Source organism: Micromys minutus (genome assembly GCF_963924665.1).
Source record: "Micromys minutus genome assembly, chromosome: 4".
Taxonomy (NCBI): Eukaryota; Metazoa; Chordata; class Mammalia; order Rodentia; family Muridae; genus Micromys; species Micromys minutus.
In genome coordinates, this window is record NC_137973.1 from 24,449,724 (window position 1) to 24,466,430 (window position 16,707).

The following is a 16,707-nucleotide window of genomic DNA, read 5'->3' on the forward strand; positions in this document are numbered from 1 at the left end:
CTGCACATATACTTGTGTTTTCTTTCCTCAATTTCTTTACCATGTGATGTAACATCAATGAGTAGAATATGTGTTTAAAATATTTAAGTTTGAGATACTAAAAGAGATAACCATCTATTCTAAAATTTATAATGTGTGATTATAAGAGGCATAGTTATATCATGTTAGGGATATTTATGGTTTAAATATATAATGCATTTGTAATTAATCATATATAGGATAGTTTTTATCATGTTATATGTAATTATGACCCAGTTATTGTTTTCATTTAGAAATTAAGCATGACTTAAGGAAATATGATTGTGTGTCAAGTTGACAAGGAATGAACTTGTGGTGGCTATTCTTAGTTGTCAACTTGACTGCATCTGGAATTAACTAAACCCAAGTGGCCTGGTTGGTACATCTGTGAGGGATCTTCTTCTTCTTTTTCTTCATCTTCTGTTTTTTTTTTTTTTTTTTTTTTTGTTTGTTGTTTTGTGTTTTTGAGACAGGGTTTCTCTGTGTAGCCCTGGCTGACCTGGTACTCCCTTTGTAGACAAGGCTGGCCTAAAACTCACAAAGATCCACCTGCCTCTGCCTCCCGAGTGCTAAAGAAGCATTAAAGAAGCATGACACCATGCCAGCCTGAGAGATTTTTTTTTTTCTTAATAAAGTCATTTGAATTGGGAAGACCCACTTTTACTCTGGATCTTTTGAAGGGGGAAGATCCGTTAATCTGGGGCATACATTGTGGTGGCAGCCTATATAAAGAACGTGGAAGAAGGAAGCTTGCTTTCTCTCTGCCTACTTGATCTTGCTCTTGCTGATAAGTCCATTTCTCTATTGGCATTAGAGCTTACTTTTTCAGGAATCTGGCACAGAGTGAAGGCCAACCGAGACATCTAGCCTTGTGTACTGAATGGCTACTGGACTCTTATCTTGGCCCTTCCATTGGTAAATAGCTATTGGTAGATAACAGCCTGTAAGCCATTCTAATGAATCCCATATATGTCTGCTCAGAGACTGAGGGCATCCTGAGATATTTAGTGAAAATACTATCTCAAAACAAAGAGATAAGGCTCAGTTGGTAAAATCATACCTTGCAAGTACAAGAACCTGAGTTCAACCTTACTGTGTGACAGACATTTCCTGAGATGTATCTACCCAACTCCAGAAAGGGACCAGGAGCATAGCACAGTATAGATATCACCACAGTCCAGCTTGGTGAACCAGTGAGTCTTATTAGGGCTGCTTACAGTAATGTGGGTATAGATTTTCTTATAGAAACAGAAATGACTTAGAGACAGTGGCATCACCAGAGCACGTCCCATAAAAGCTGGAAACCTGGAGCACACTGCACACTCTGCAGCAGTTAAGCAGGCTGTAGTAGTCTTACGAGGTAGGCAGCTCCACTGTTCTGAGCCTCTTCCAGGCTGCCTAGTTGGTCTTAAAGTTAGACTGTCTGAAAATGATTCCAAATAGTTCTACTGGTTATATATACTTGGAGAGGGGGCGGGTCTAGTGAATCTAGTCTGTTTCAGGAACTTCCTGAGGCTATTTGTGAGTTTTTACTTCCTGTCTTAAGGAGCTTCTCTGCAGGACAGAATGTTTGACATCTCCTTTGAACATCTTTCCTAAAAATATCAAGTTTCACCTCCCTTTTCAGATCCTATGTCTTATAGGATTTTCTCCAAGATTGAAGGTTCTAAATTGAGTGCAAACTGCTACACAACAAACTCCTAGATCACACATGAAGAGGCTGAGTTTTGGTTGTTGTGAACTTGTATTCACAATGCTGAGAAGGGTTAAAGGGTGGCACTTACTTACCAGCCATTCTTGGCCTACTCAGCAAGCTGAGGCTGTGGAGAGACCAGACTCCAAGGAAGGGGTGAGGTTGTTTGGCACCTGAGGAAGAATGCCACCCACAGCTGTCCTCTGGTCTCTACAAGCACACCTGTGGAAAAGCACAACACTTGTTAAGATTCAAGAGGTAAGCACTCAGAAGTTTCAAGAAGTTTCTGAAACAACCAAGTCACAATGCCCCTCCCCAAGGTTATAGAAGCAATATCAACTCCAACAGCTCGGGTGGTGGAGGTCAGTAGTCCCCTGTCCTCACTCCTGGTGCAGCTGCCTTTAGGGGCTCATGTTCCTAGAAACAACCTTAAATCCACTGGCTCTCCAGAATAACTTCAGTAAAAATGTTGGAGCCCTATCTGATGTGAATAGATGTGTGTCTCACCAAGAAGTCATGTATTACACACACACACACACACACACACACACACACACACACACACACACATGCACACTCTATTGCAAAGTGCATTCATCTACCTTTACTGGAAAAGACTAGGGAACTCTGCTTTTAGCTTTTAGTAGGTCCTAAATAGATGCTTAATCAGTTTCTTTTCCCTCTTGCTAACACAGGTGGCAAGCCCAGAACCTGAATGGGCTCAGGTAGGCCAAGACCAGAGCAGGCAGAAGAATACTTGGAAGCTGCACCAGTGCCTGCATAGCTTTCCCAAAGCAAAACTACCATTCTTCCTCAGTCTCGATGCTCCATTTTACTTTAATCTTTACTTCTGACTACCGACAGTTATTTGGAGAGATTTGGAAACCGTGATTTCGCGAAGGGGGTGTGTGTGTCATCAAAACAACCCTGGAAAGGTTTTTGCATTGAAATAAAAAAGGCGGGGCCATACAAGATAAACCAAACTAATTCGAATAGAGCCGCGAGGGCCAGAGTCGGTGGGTGCTCGGAGGGGCGAGGGCACAGCTAGGAGGGTTCCTGGTAACTTGGAAGGGAGCGCGACCAATGAGTGAAAACGGGCAGAGGAGGGCTGGGACGGCAGTGAGAGCGCCCAGAGAGGCGCGGCCGGCGGACCCGGCGGAAACAAAGGTCGAGCCTTTGGGACAGCAGCACCGGGAGCAGCTAGGCCGCAGCGCGCAGACCGGGGGCGCGCGGGGTGGAAGAAGGCGGGCGGCGCCAAGGAGGAGCCAGAGGCCGGGCCCGGGCAAGCGGAGTCGGCCCGGGAGGGGCGGGGCTGGGGCGGGGTGAGGCGGGGCTGGGGCGGGGCGGGCGGGCGGTAGCGGGCTTGGCCCGAGGGAGCGCGCGCGGGGGCGGGGCCGGAAGCGCAGCGGCCGCGACGCGGACGCCGGGAGCGGCCGAGCGGGGAGGCTGTGGCTGGCGGGCGGGCGGGCGGGCACGGAGGCCGAGGCCGCGGCCCGGGCTCTCCGCGCCGCTGTGGAGGGCGCCCTGGCCCTAGCCGAGCCGCAACAATAGTAGGAGCGGGTCGCCGGGCAGGATCGGCGGGCGAGGAGAAGCGGGACCTCGGCTTCAGGGCGCTGCGGCGAGAGAGACTTTCAGAGCCTGGACGTGCAGGAGCACACAGAGCTGACTGAGGAAATTGTCTGAGAAAAAGGCCGATCTGAGGCTGGGGCTGAGCACGGGACTGGGCTAGGTGGAGGAACCTGCAGGTCGAAAGGCAGAAGGTTTCCTGGGGTTTTGGCCAGTGCAACCGCTTTGAAGGTAGAAAGCATTGCGCTTCAGGTGTTTTGCGATTTTTGTGTGTGTGTCTCTGTGTGTGTCTGCACAATTGGCTCATTTCAGAATTCAAAACCTTTGCGGTAGAAGATCGTTGTTTTGATTTTTTTAAGAAATCCACAAATTTTGCTTCCCAGGGCTGCAGTGGACTTTGTGTTGTGTACATACTGATGTATGGTTTTATTTATTTTAACTGTGCAAATCATCTGGAAGACAACCCCCCCCCCCCAGTGTCATTTCGGATTTGTTGAGCCGTTTTGTTTTGTTTTTCTTTCCCTGGAATAATTCTGCTCTTGGCATTTTAAGCATTTGGAAACCAGAGATTTTTTTTTCCTCCAACCTTTGGAGCTTAAGGCTTCCCTGTCAACAGAAGGACAGCTGGGAAAACTGGATTGAAAGGATGGTTTTTATCTGTCTGCAGCTAAGACTGATATTTTGAAGTCAGATTCTTTCTGTGGTTCGTGTTTTAGCCCGTAGGGCTAACCTTGAAGAGATTTGTGGTTAACATTTTGGTTTCTAAGAAGGTCATAGTTTTTCCTCTTTTTTTTTTTCCTTTTTGATTTTTAAGACAAGGGAGGGGGCGGGGGGAGGGTCAAGGAAGGAGGAGACCATGTTAACTGACAGAAGAACAGCACCGCAGTTACCAGGGTCCTGACAACTGGAAGAAACAAGGATTCAGTCTTCAACTTGGGAGGCCTTCCTCTCACCTTCCTTCAGAACTGCAAGGGACTCAGGCCTGATCAAGACTCCCAAAGAAACTCCAGGATTCCAGAGCTGTGGAGACACGGAGAAACCATGAGCATACGGTTGCCCCATAGTATAGACAGGTATGTTTAAATAATTTGGGGTGTTTCCAACACTTATTAAAAAGACTGAGAGGGAGGTGTTGTGCTTGACTGGCTGGGCTGTGGGAAAGGTCTATGAGGACTGTCAGAATATGTGTCTATCTGCCCTCGGTGTGTGTCCGTGTTCAAAATATACCCCATAATTCTGTGTCATAACCAGTAAGCGTTCAAGCTGGTGAGGAGCTGGTAATACATGCAATGGGTTCTGCCTTACACCAGGTGTAAGGCTGACTCTGAGTCCCCAACTTGCTAGCCTAGGGATTCTAAGGCTGGACCAAGCCGTTCAGGTGAACCCACTGGGGTGAGTGGGGAGATCACGGACAGGGTTGTGAGCCTCCATCAAGCTGGTTATTGTGGAGTGGTAGGCACGGTGGTAGGGTGGTTCCCATTTAAAATGAGGAAGATGTTCTGGCCTGACATGTTGGGACAGAAACACCCTGCCAATGTCTACAGGGTCACCGGTGGTTGGTAGAGCTCGAAAATGTTTAGGCCACATTAATTTCTTCTTCAAGTGTAGATTTTAAATTGGGATCTACCAACAGGCTGATGCTCTAGGTTTAATTTTCCAAGCTGTTCTTAATAAGCTTGACTCTGCAAAAACAGGCCTTCCCTCTGCTTGAAGCCGGAAGGAGTTGTTTTGGCTCTTAGGCCCTTGAAATAAGCTGGAAGCACATGATGCCCCTTCCCCCATGAGCTTGATCTGGCTTCCCTCTTACTGGTAACATTGCAGTGTGGTTGTTCTGTTCTCCAAAGGATTGGTACAACTTTGGTAGGTTATCTGCCTTGCCATTTCTTCCCCCTTCCCCTCTTCAACCCTTCTTAAAAATCCTCCATGGGGGTGTGTTTTGTGGATATTCCGTACATCCTAACTGAATAGGTAGGTAGATGGTTGGAAAGTAACAGTCAAATGGAAAAATAGTATTTGTGAGGTAGGAAGGAATAATTGTAAGTCAACAGTTGCTCTCGGGTCGGTTAACGTTTGGCTATACATGCTAACAGTAATTTCCTTTTGACTGTGGAGTGTGGCCTAAAACATAATAATGTCTCCCAAATACCACCTCTGTGTTGTCTCAGGGTCCCAGTTAGATCTTTAGTAGTCCGTGTAGGGGAACTGCCTTGCAGTTGGGAAGAGCAGGCAACCAACCACAAAGGCAGTGTGGCTAGCTGGTATCTCCCTTCCCTTTTCCATTGTGGTCTTCTGTAATTTGCCCCTGGGAAAGGATAACTGAAGCTGTCAGAGTAAGGAGGTGAAGGGTCTGCAAATCCGCCCTTCTCTCCCTCCTCTTAGACCTAGGGAATTATTATACTCAAGATTTGGGGTGGCAAACAATTGCTATTAATTCAGGGATGTGAGCAGATGGAAACTAGGTATTGAAGGGTGTGAGGAGAAGGCAGTGAGGGCTTCTGGGTTAACGTGAACTTGCAGGACTTCACAGATACAGACCTCAGGGTCTCAGGTGCTCTCATTAGGACATTTCTTCTTTGAACCCCATGATGTATCTGAGGTAGACAAGCTGGAAGTCACTGCTCACACTTTGCAGATGAGGAGACCGAGTGGATTCCTTCCCGGTTTGTCCAGTTTACTGTTTTCTGAGGAATGTCAGGAATACTAAAATAGTCTAAAATCTAAGTCTTCTGTTTCTGAATCCCTTTTTGTTGCCCATCCTCCCTGCAGAGGTATAGACTCACCACGTGCAATGGGCAAGGCACCATTTTTGCTCTCTCTCTGGCAGTTGGGTGAGGCAGTTGTCAAGTGTTCCCCTGTACTTTGTACCTATAATCTCTGTAGTTAAAGCCCTGTGTTGTTTTATGGAAAGGCCTTCCTTTACCCTGCCTGATTCTCTGCCCCAGTGAGAGGGTCAATCCTGGAACTAAGGTCCACTTCTGGCTTTCTCTTGCTGTCTTCCCTGATACTGCAGTAGAGTCAAAGTGCACTGTTAAACTTGAAGACTCTGTACCTTATGAATGTAAATTATTCAGTCTTTTTTTTTTTTTTTTTTTTTTTTTTTTTGGGTCACCCCAGCTGGCTTCCCAACTTGGTGTGTATCTGTGATTCACAATCTTGCTTCCACCTCCAGCATGATAATTTAGTCTGATGCCATGCTGGAGTAACAGATTAGAAGGAAATGTTTCAAAACTATGGTGTCAGGAATTTTATTCTCTTAGTGTGTCAATATATTGTGTAAGATGGTATAAATGCTTTAGAAAGGTATTCATGTCTTCCTGAGGGCAGACATCTAATTGGGAAGTAGACATGGTGGCACATGCTTGTCACCCCACTACTTGGAAAGCTGAAGCAAGAAGGATTACAAGTTTGAAGTCTGGGCTACAGCGGGAATTTGAGGCCAGCCTGAGTTACACCCTGTCCAAACAATACAACACCCCAAAAGGCCACAGGAGTGGCACTAGTCAGCTCTGAAAGCAAGGCTGTTGGTTTGCTTGGTTTTGTCCTGTCTACTAAGTTTAGTGTCTGGTGCGTAGTCAGTGCTCCATAAATACTTCAAATCTGTGTTGGGGTAAGTGAACATACCAGAAAGTGTGAATTCATCCGTTGCAAGTTGTTTCAGTGACTTGGTCATGTAGTTAATCTAGGGTAAGCTTTAGCAAACGGTTCCTTGGTGTTCAGTATTTTCTGGAAGATAGAGGGACAGGAATGGAGGATCATATATCTAGAGACCGAGTGTGGCTTAAATAAAGACTGAGTTACCTACTTGGCAGTCTTTTACATCAGTTTTCTCCTGTTGAGTAATGGAAGTTATTACCTGGTCTTTGGGAGTCATTGGCGTGTTTTTAGATGATTTCTCTCTTCATGATCATCAGCTGTTAGTAAAAGGCAAGATAAGATGCGGCTACCCCTGTCCTCAAAGTTTTTGTTCATAATATCTTTTGGCCTTTCATCTTTATTTCAATATTTTCTGAAAATGTATTTGGTATTGTAAATAGAGATTATGTCTAATACCTCAGGGTAAATGTTCTTGGGTCTGGGTAGGGTGGGAGTTTTTATCTACAGAACAGCTTTTCTCTGTGTGTAGGTAGTTCATGTGAAGACCAAACCAGAAAAAAACACAGTTAGACCAAGAATTCTTGGTCTTCTCCATTTCCTCCTGTATAGAGCAGCAGGGCCACAGGAGTTCCAGTTCACACAATTCTGGTTTTGATATTTGAAATTCGCTTATTGTATTTCCTTCCAGGGCTGTTGAAAGGTACAAACCAGATGAGAGAAGACATTCCAAATTGCTTTTTAAATTGTGAAACTATCTACTTTCTACACAGTAAATTCATGGATTTGATTTAGCTCTGTGCACTACTTCATGAATTAAATAATATAAAACAAGCTGAAGCTGGTGTGGTGGAGCACACCTTTAATCTCAGCACCTGGGAAGGAGAGGCACATGCATCTCTGGAAGTTCAAAGCCAACATGGTCTACAAATCAAGCCTGAGGCCAGCCAGGCCTCAGACCTGTCTCAAAACAACAAATAATAATTTTAAAAGTTAAGTAGTATCAAAAAATTCTGTTGTTTTGAGACTATAGAATGAATATTTTTGTCACTGCTGCTGTTGTTGTTGCAGAAATGTACAGGGTGTGGAGAACAGCAAACAGTACTGGATTGGAAATGCAGCTTAGTTGGTAACATGCTTGCTGGACTGTGGGAAGAACTAGGCTCAGTCACCAGCACTTTATCCCTATAATCTCAGCCCTCTAGAAGTAGAGGCAGGAGGATCAGAAATCTAAGTTTCTTCTTGGCTTCATAGGAGTTTAGGCCAGCCTGAGCTACAAACTCTGTCTCTAAGAGAAAAAAAGCAACACTCGTACATGGGTGTGGTGGCCCAACCTCCAATCCCAGCACTTGGGAAACTGAGGAAGATCACTGTGTGTGTGGTGTATGGTGTAGTGTGTGTGTGTACACGTACTTGGTTGTGTGCACTTGTGTATATGGAATCCAGAAGTTGAGATAAGGCATCTTTTTCAATCATATTCCATCTTATTTTTTAAGACAAGGTCTCTCACTGAATCTGGAGCTTCCTGGCTGGCCAGTGAACTCCAGGAACCCAAATTCAGGTCTTCGTGCTTTCAGGGCTAGCTAGCCCTTTACCTATTGATTATTCCCCAGCCTTCTTCCTTGGAATTCTGATGAGTGGAAGAAGGTTCTACTTTTGCTAATTAGATGTCATTCTGTGGGGTGCAGTTAGAATTTGATGTGGGTTCCCCCCCACACGTTTTTTATGCAGGGCTGGAGGTGTAGGACTCTGGGCTTCTGGCATGCTAGGCAAATACACTAGAATTTCCCGGGAAAGACCCAGGCCAGTCCTTGAAGAAGGAGCTTTCAGAGGAAATGCAGACCCCAAAACTGTATATGTGGGGGATCTCTTCCACTGAGAGTCCCAACAAGCTCCAGATATTTAACTTAGTTTCTGTTTACTTTAGAAGAGTAGTTCTCCCAACACAGCAATAGACTTAGAGCAGCAGAGTAAGAACCAGAGTGCTAAGTCTTCCCCACAGCACACCCTTGTTTTCCTCTAGATTGTGAGGTGGAGACAGTGGTGGACTTGCAGATGAAACATTTGGCCACGAGTCAGTATTATGAGGCAGGGGCAGGCTAAGCTTAATTTTGATACTCAAAAATGTTCCAATAGAGCAATCTGATGCTTTTTCCCTGGTTAAAGTACTATCAGGCAGAGAAACTGCCCTCCAGTTTAGAAGCATAAACAAAAAATAAAAATAATTGCATCCATCAGAAACTAAAAACAAATAGTGGGAACTGTGTGGGTAGTCCCTGAATGAACACACAGATAAGGGAGTTCAGGAAGCTAACAGCCTCTGTGGAACAAGGTTTGGAAACTGCAGTCAGGATAGTGTCCCTGTCTGCTTTAAAGATCTAAGACTTGTGTGTGTGTGTGTGTGTTTTAAAAGGGATTTTTAACTCCAAAAATCTATAGGAAGATGTGAGTTATTTACATTTATACTAACTGACTCTACTTCACATTATCATGGTAGCATTGCTATCAAAAATATTTTTACCGGTTTATTATTTTAAAAAATTATCATGTAGCTTAGAAACTTACCCCTGGGTGCTGTGTATCTTCTGCTTTTTGTTTGTTTGTTTGTTTGGTTGGTTGGTTGGATGGTTAGTTGGTTATTTTTTGTTGTTTTTTTTTTTATTCAGTGGATATTTGTTTATTTCAATTTTTAATTTTAGAAAGTTTTAGGCAATATATTTTGATCACTTCCCCCTTTTTAAAGTTTATTTATTTTTATATTATGTACATGGGTATGGTATCTGCGTGTGTATGTGTGTACCATGTGTGTGCAGTGCCATTGGAGACCAGAAGAAGGCACTGGATCCTCTGGAAGTGGAATGACAGATGGTTGTGAGCTACCATGTAGATGCTGGGAATGGAACTTAGGTCCTCTATAAATCAGCAAGTGCTGCTAACCATTGAGCCATCTTTCCAGCCTCACCCCCCCCCCCCTTTTTTTAAATTATTGTGTTGAGGAAAGAACCCCAGCTTAGATATGTAAATATCTTCCTGGCCACTCCTTGCCCTATTGGTCAAACAGGATGAAAGAAGTTGGTGATTCTAGACTCAAAAGGATGAAAGATTGTCAGCCACATTGGTGTTTATAGGAAAATGGGTGTTGGGTCCGGCTTTGCTCCCAGCTACACGGAACAGTGTTTGCCTGCTCTGGATCTTCATTTTCTTAACTGGAAAAATTAGTCAGTCTCAAAGATTTGATCCTTAGAGTCTCTGGAAACAATGTCATGTTTCCAGTGAACCAGGACTTTTTTGTTCAGGAATAATTCTTACCTCTCCCTGAAAAGTCATGAATAATTAAAGGGATCAGAGTACCTGATGAAAAGGGAAGGGAAATTTGAAATCCAGGGATGTGGAAATGTGAAAGAGCTGTGGTCCCTGATAGAATTGGAGGCAATAGATCTAGAAGATGTCTTTAAATTCAGAAAGACACCTGGGTTAGATGGGTTTGAAGGGGAAGAAGGATGCCGGTAAAAACTGGCAGGGGAGAGACTGAAAAGATGGCTCAGTGGTCCTGAGCCTTGACCCTGGTTTGATTACCAGCACTCACATGATAGCTCACAACCACCAATAAATAACTCCAGTTCCAAGGGATCTAACACACTCTTTTGACTTATGTGGGCACTGAACATGCATGTGGCACACAGACATCTTGCAAGTAAAACACTCATATACATAAAATAAATAAATCTAAAGAAAAAACTGTAAACAGGCAGGTGAGGAACAGGTTTTGGAAGGGAGAGGAAGCCATTTGGGACAAAGGGCAGATGAGCAGAACATCTAGAATGGGCATGGACTGGAAATGGTGCTCTTGCAGGTCTTGGAGCAGAGAAAAGTTAAGCTGATGATATGTACAAGGTGAAGGTTGGTTTAGACTTTACAGGGAGTCCACTGAGATTTATTATAGAGTGATCTTTTTTAAAACAATATTTAAAGTCAGTGTGATGTTTCAGTGGATTAAGACTTGCTTGTCATCAAGCCTGACAACCTGAGTTCAATTTCTAGAACTCACATGGTGAAAGGAGCCAGTTCCTGGTCTCTGGTCCCCACCTGTGTGCTGTGTCAGTCATGTTTGTGCATACACACAATTAAATGTAATACAAGACTTAAAAAATGGTGGGTAAAGAGCAAAGCCTTGTGTTGATGTGTAAATTAGAAGAGTTTAAGTGTGGGAAGGCTAGCCGGAAGTTTTCGTAGCTATCTTTGCCAGAGATGAGTTTTGTGTCAGAATGGTTGGTGACAGTGACAGTGGAGAAGAGGCTGGGTGCAGATGGCATTATGGAAGGACAGTCAATGAGTTATGCTAGAGCTGAACTGAATCTGATTCCTGACTGTGAGATTAGTTGACTGGGAAAGGGACTGTGCTAATGATAGAATAGAAGCTTCATTAAAAGTCACTTGCCTCACACTGGTACCCAGCAGTTCTCTGAGTACAGACTTTGCACAAATTTATCTTGCTAAGACTCTTGGGTTGGGCTACTTCTGACAGATAGTTTTTGAGTCCTTCAGGGCAGTCTTTTAGTGAGATTGGGAAAGGATAGTTTATTTTAGGGCAGTCTCTTAGAAAATTGGGTCATGCTTTGAGAAGATTAGTGTGTATTTAATGGAACCTGATTAATCATTCAAAGTCTGTTCCTAAATATCAGACCATATTTAAGGAATGTGGAAATCATGCTAGTCGATGGATACAGAAGATAGAGGACATTAAGGTAAAGGTTGTTACGTGAGCCCCACTTAGCCACTAACTAGCTATAATCAGGATGATTTTTGTAAATGCATTTTGTGAATTTTATAGCATAGTGGTATGTGTTGTCAAAGAAATTGGTTTACCAAGGACCAAGATTGGCCTAATTTTAACCTCACTTGTCACTGGAAAACCCATGCTTGGGTTAACCATAGTCCTCTGTTGAGTATCTATTAATAACTGAACATAATGGCTCTGAGATCATTGTGTACAAAATCAGGAGGGGTTGAAACTTCCGATGGCTAGCTAGCATGGTGTTGTATACCATTAAACCCAGAACTTGGTAGGCAAAAATAAGTGGATCTATGATAGTTAATGCCAGACTTATCAATACAGTGAGTTCCATGTCCCAAGACAAGGAAGAAAGGAAGATGGATTATCTAGGTATCTTTAGATCTCAGTCCAAGGTACATTTTGTTTTTCTTGAAACCTACTGCATTTTTCTAGGCCTAGCTGTCTAGCTTGGAATTCATGGCTTCCTTCTTCCTTTCAGCCTATAGCTTGCTAGTTATGGTAGTATTGCCATTTCCTACCATAATAAGGTAGACTACCCTGTTTTCTGAGCCTATAACATTCATTTTAACCCCCTTGTATCAAATGTTCTATCTCCTCCGACCTCATTAGTCTGTTTCTTACTGAACAACTAGGTTGATTCTGACTCTTTGCTATAATGAATAAAGCAGCAGTGAAATAGCATTAGAATTTATATAAAAGTTTACACACAGCCTGTAACATGGAGAAGACTTTGATTTAAAAAGCTGAGAGGTGCTGTCCTACTCTTGTTTTATGCTGGTATCACATCCTGTCAGTCAAGGTTCAGAACAGTGTCTTTTCTGCCTTTCTGGGTGGTCTTCTAGTCCCCAGTTCTTATTATATTAGATATTTTTTATACATAACAAATACTGTTTCTACACTTGAACTGTAGCTCACTTTTGATATTACTGATTTTCTACAAGGATTTCAAGAAAATGTCTCTAAACACTGCTGCCATTGGGTTGGAGAGTTGGCTCAGCAGGCAAGAGCATTGAGTGCTCTTCAGAGTTCTTAGGTTCAATTCCCAGCAACTAACAATGGCCAGCAACTCCAACTCCAGAGGATCCAATGCCCTCTCCTGGCCTCTGCTGGCACCAGACATGTATATGGTACACAGACATGCATGCAGGCAAAACGCCCATGTACATAAACACTGCCACCAGGAGCTGAGACCAAGAGTTCTTCTTGTTCATCATGGATGTTTGGTTGTGGGTACTTTGTAGTTATTGTAGGGACAGGTCAGCCTTGTTGGAGTTGTTGCCTTATTCAAGTTTTAGGGATTTCCCCATGGGCAGCTTAGTTTCTAGGCTGCCTTTCCCCACAGGGGTCTGCAGGCAGGATCTACCCTGCTATTGTCCTGCCTACCCATTCATTCCACAGAGCTGGGCCCTTAGAAGCCTCTCTCCAAGAGACCGTGGCTGCAGAAAAAGGCCACTGTTGTTCTGGGAGATGGTAACTGAAGAGTGTAGTTAATAGCTGTGTGAATGGGACCTTGTATGAAGCACGAACTGCAGACCCTCTTTTCAGAGCCCCATAGATAAAGGGAAAACACCACTTAGGTTTCAGTGTTAGGAGAATTCATTCATATTGTCCCTCAGATAAGGTTGGTGTAACAAATTTTCATATGTCATGCAAACACATGGATTTAACATGGATAAGATGCCTACTGTGTGTCAAGGAACTGATGATTTTTGTTGAGAGGAGATATGTGAGATAGGAAAGGATACCACTAGGTTTATAGGTGTCCTGGAGACCTTCAGATTGAGACACAAAATGATAGCCAGAAGGAGGAAGGAAAAGAAAATCCAGGCAAAGAAGATCTTCCTCTGGAAGAGCTTTTCATTAATTTCAATTTGGGATTAAATCAGGAAATAAATTTCTCCCCAAACTGATTTAAGGTTCTGGATTGTTCAATAAGAAGGATCTTTGGAATGTCGTTGGTTTCTGTTAAAATGTTGGTACATGTTCTCAGAATGTTAAGATTCCTCCTGAACATGCTGCCTGGAGTTGTTCTCTACCCTGTAGTAGCCCATATCCCAACCAGTCTTCTCCACTCCAGGCTTTGAGGTTCTGTTCTACAACTGTGGTCACTTCTCTTGAAGCGGGGCCCATAGACCACACAAGGTTGCCAGAGTGCCAGAGTCTCTCGTTTTTGTCATAGGGAAAACTCCATGGCAGTGGGTTCTAGGTTCTCTAGACCAGTGGCTGAGTCTGAGATGTGGATCTAGATAGGGGCAATGGTAGATATACAAAGCCTGGCAATTCCTGGGTCAGGGGTCTTTCTAACATTCCATTCAGACCGTACAGTTATTTAATTAAGAAATCAGAAGCCAGAAATCCAGCTTTTCTTTGTTCACTCTAGCCTTAGGCTGATAGCTATTTCTCTGCTTGCCTGGAAACACAGTTTCTATGCTCCCTTTGCTCCCAAATAACTGGACAGCTGCTCTAGCCCATTTTAGCTCTCACACAATTGACACGGAGACCTTATTAAAAGGCTGCAGGCACTAAGCTGGGCAGGTTCTGAGCTAGTCTAACCCAACTAGGCTGCCTACTGCCCAGCCACATGTCCCGTTACTTGCCATCTGGTCTTGCCCTGGATCGCTCTAATGCACATGTGTCCTCATGGCTGCTCACTCATAATCCTCCTGGTCCCTCCACACGGTCTCTCCACACCTTTTTCTTCTCCGCTCTCTTTCTCTAGTCTCTTTGGGACCCCTCACTGGGCTTGGATATCCTGCTTCCTGTAGGAACATTGTTTTCTTTGTGGTCCCAAAGAAAATTGACTAGTCTTTAAGAAAGTTAGCTGTAACATTTGTTGCCCAGTTTCTATGTGCTGTGAAAGTACAGGGCTCAAATGAAGTTGGCTGGAACAGTCTTGAGGTGCTGGATGACTTAGCTGCTTTGAAATTATCCCAGATGCACATTTTCAAGGAAACAGCATTGAGGCAGACTGAGGTGGGATCAAGCAGGATGCCGAAATAAGTCCGGGCATCCTTCTCAGCATCCCCAAGGTTGAATCTTGTCAGAGCCACTTTATCTTCACTGCTGTCTGTAAACCTATAAACTTTCATAGGTAATACACATTTCTGCCTTAGCACATGTATGGAATGTACAGTGTGCATAATCAGCTAAACTCGATCCTTGCTCTCTGCTTGTTTGTTTTGTAGGTTAGTTTGGACTGTATAACCAAACTGTAATATCAGTTTTTATCCATGTCGTTTAAAAGGATGGCATGACAAGTCTTAAGGATTTTGTAACCAACAAGCTTTATTTACCTGAAGTTCTGGCTGGAGATGTTTTCATGTCTCAGCCAGTCTCAGAGCTGCTCCCATGTACAGGGATCAGCAGTTCATGTTACCTGTTTTGTTGGTCTTCCCGATCTCTTTCATGTCTGCATTTGGGATCTTCGGGTGTCTCTCCCCCACTCCGTCAAATCTGATTGTTATTAATTTTGAAGGAATCCTTAGCTTTTCTTCTGTTGAAACAAGTACAAAACCTTGTCCCCAGTGTAACAAATTTCCTTCCATTCTGAAGTGTTATATATATGCTAATCTATTTATCAGTCCTTCGAATGCGGTGTATTTTATTTATCTATGGGAGATCCCATATCCCCTTTTGTTTTATGAGTTTATTTTTTATTTCTGTATTCTTAGTTAACCTTTGCTTTGTTTTTTTATCAGTCAGAGAGTATTTTTATGAGCTATCTTCTTAGTAGCCATCTCATTTAATAAGCTAATAATCATTCTGTTAGCAGTGGTCCTTCCTATAAATTTTGAGAGCCAATTTTTGTTGTGTCTGGCTTATTGATAGTTTGGACAGTCGGTAACCATCTTTGATATCAGGAATATCTCCTATTTTATGGCTGTTCTTGAAGTTGGAGACGTATTAATCTGTGCTTTTTATTGCTGCAGCAGATCTCTTCCCCATAAATTTATGGCTATATCAGCCATATAAGGTCTTAATTTTTCTATTTGACCTTCGGGCCCTATATATTTAAGTCGTTTTATATTTTGTTTTTGTCTGGGGTAAAGTTCTAATCCCTTGAAATTGAATATCTACCTCTTGAAGAAGTCTATCTGGTGGCCAGGGTTTTGGTGAGAGTATGGTAGCATCTACTTCTATGTCTGCCATATTTTGATGGTTTAATATTTATAAATACCTTAATTATGGCCTCTGATTATCTGTAACAGTTCACCAGGATATCTGTATTTTGGCATCTTTAGGATTTTTTGTTGTATTTATTGGAGCTGCTCTGTTAAATGTTTAGTTAAGTTTTAAGCAATGTTGCTTGTCCTATCGGGCTTTAATTTTCTACTTGCTCTCTACAACAGTTTTTTCTCCACTTGTAGGAAGCAACCAGTTTGTGCTGTTTTCTGTTGGGCCTTGACCAAGGCCCCTTAGGCAGCATTCTGACAGTAAGAAATGGCCTCAAGTAACTCTGGATGATCTACATTCATAAGCCTTGTGTCTCTTTTGATATATTTTACATATCCCAGGAAACTTTTCTCTTGGATTATTATTAGAGAAAATGTTATCCTTAGAAACTGCATACAGTTTTTAAGGAAATGACCTTTTATAGCCAAAGCACTGGACATTCTGAGCTTGCAACCCTTTTGCAATTGCCTTTCCAATCATAACTGAAAATTAGAAGCATTTGATTCAATATTTGTAGTAGTTTTAATCCAATCGTAAGTAAGTATGGATCTGGCCTTTAAAGGCTAATAGCTTTTTTTTTGTATTTAGTATTAGCATTTTCAAAGTCTAAAGATTTAATTAAATTTTCTCTAGCATCTGAATGTGATATTGTTCTATTTTCCCCCGAATTGATTTGAGAAAATTCTTTATTTTGATTTTTAAAATTCTCTAATCTCTGTTCTATCACCTGTAGCTCAGCACTCTATCGTTCAGTCTACTCCCTGTTCTTAAAGAGGATATGTAAAGTGGCAATCACTACTAAATATATAACTAATTCTATGATGGTAATTGTAATAAAACCAAGTGGGTTCCACATGCCTTCTACAGTGTT

General features: G+C 42.9%; 1 protein-coding gene and 1 pseudogene across 10 annotated transcripts in view; one reads left to right on the plus strand and one right to left on the minus strand.

Moving 5' to 3' along the window:
• LOC308419637 (nucleophosmin-like) overlaps positions 1-16,707 on the minus strand; it is a 506,796-nt pseudogene that overhangs the window by 223,240 nt on the left and 266,849 nt on the right. The gene's annotated exons all lie outside the window — the stretch shown is intronic.
• ARHGEF11 (Rho guanine nucleotide exchange factor 11) overlaps positions 4,141-16,707 on the plus strand; it is a 107,408-nt gene continuing 94,841 nt past the window's right edge. For 5 of the 9 annotated variants that reach the window (XM_080915676.1, XM_080915674.1, XM_080915675.1 and 2 more), the window contains exon 1: positions 4,144-4,350. In XM_080915676.1, coding sequence (XP_080771802.1) covers positions 4,319-4,350 — 32 coding nt within the window. In that variant the 5' untranslated portion in view covers positions 4,144-4,318. Of the gene's footprint in view, positions 4,351-16,707 lie in introns of all 9 variants that reach the window. The other 4 variants (XM_080915671.1, XM_080915672.1, XM_080915673.1 and 1 more) reach the window with 2 other exon arrangements.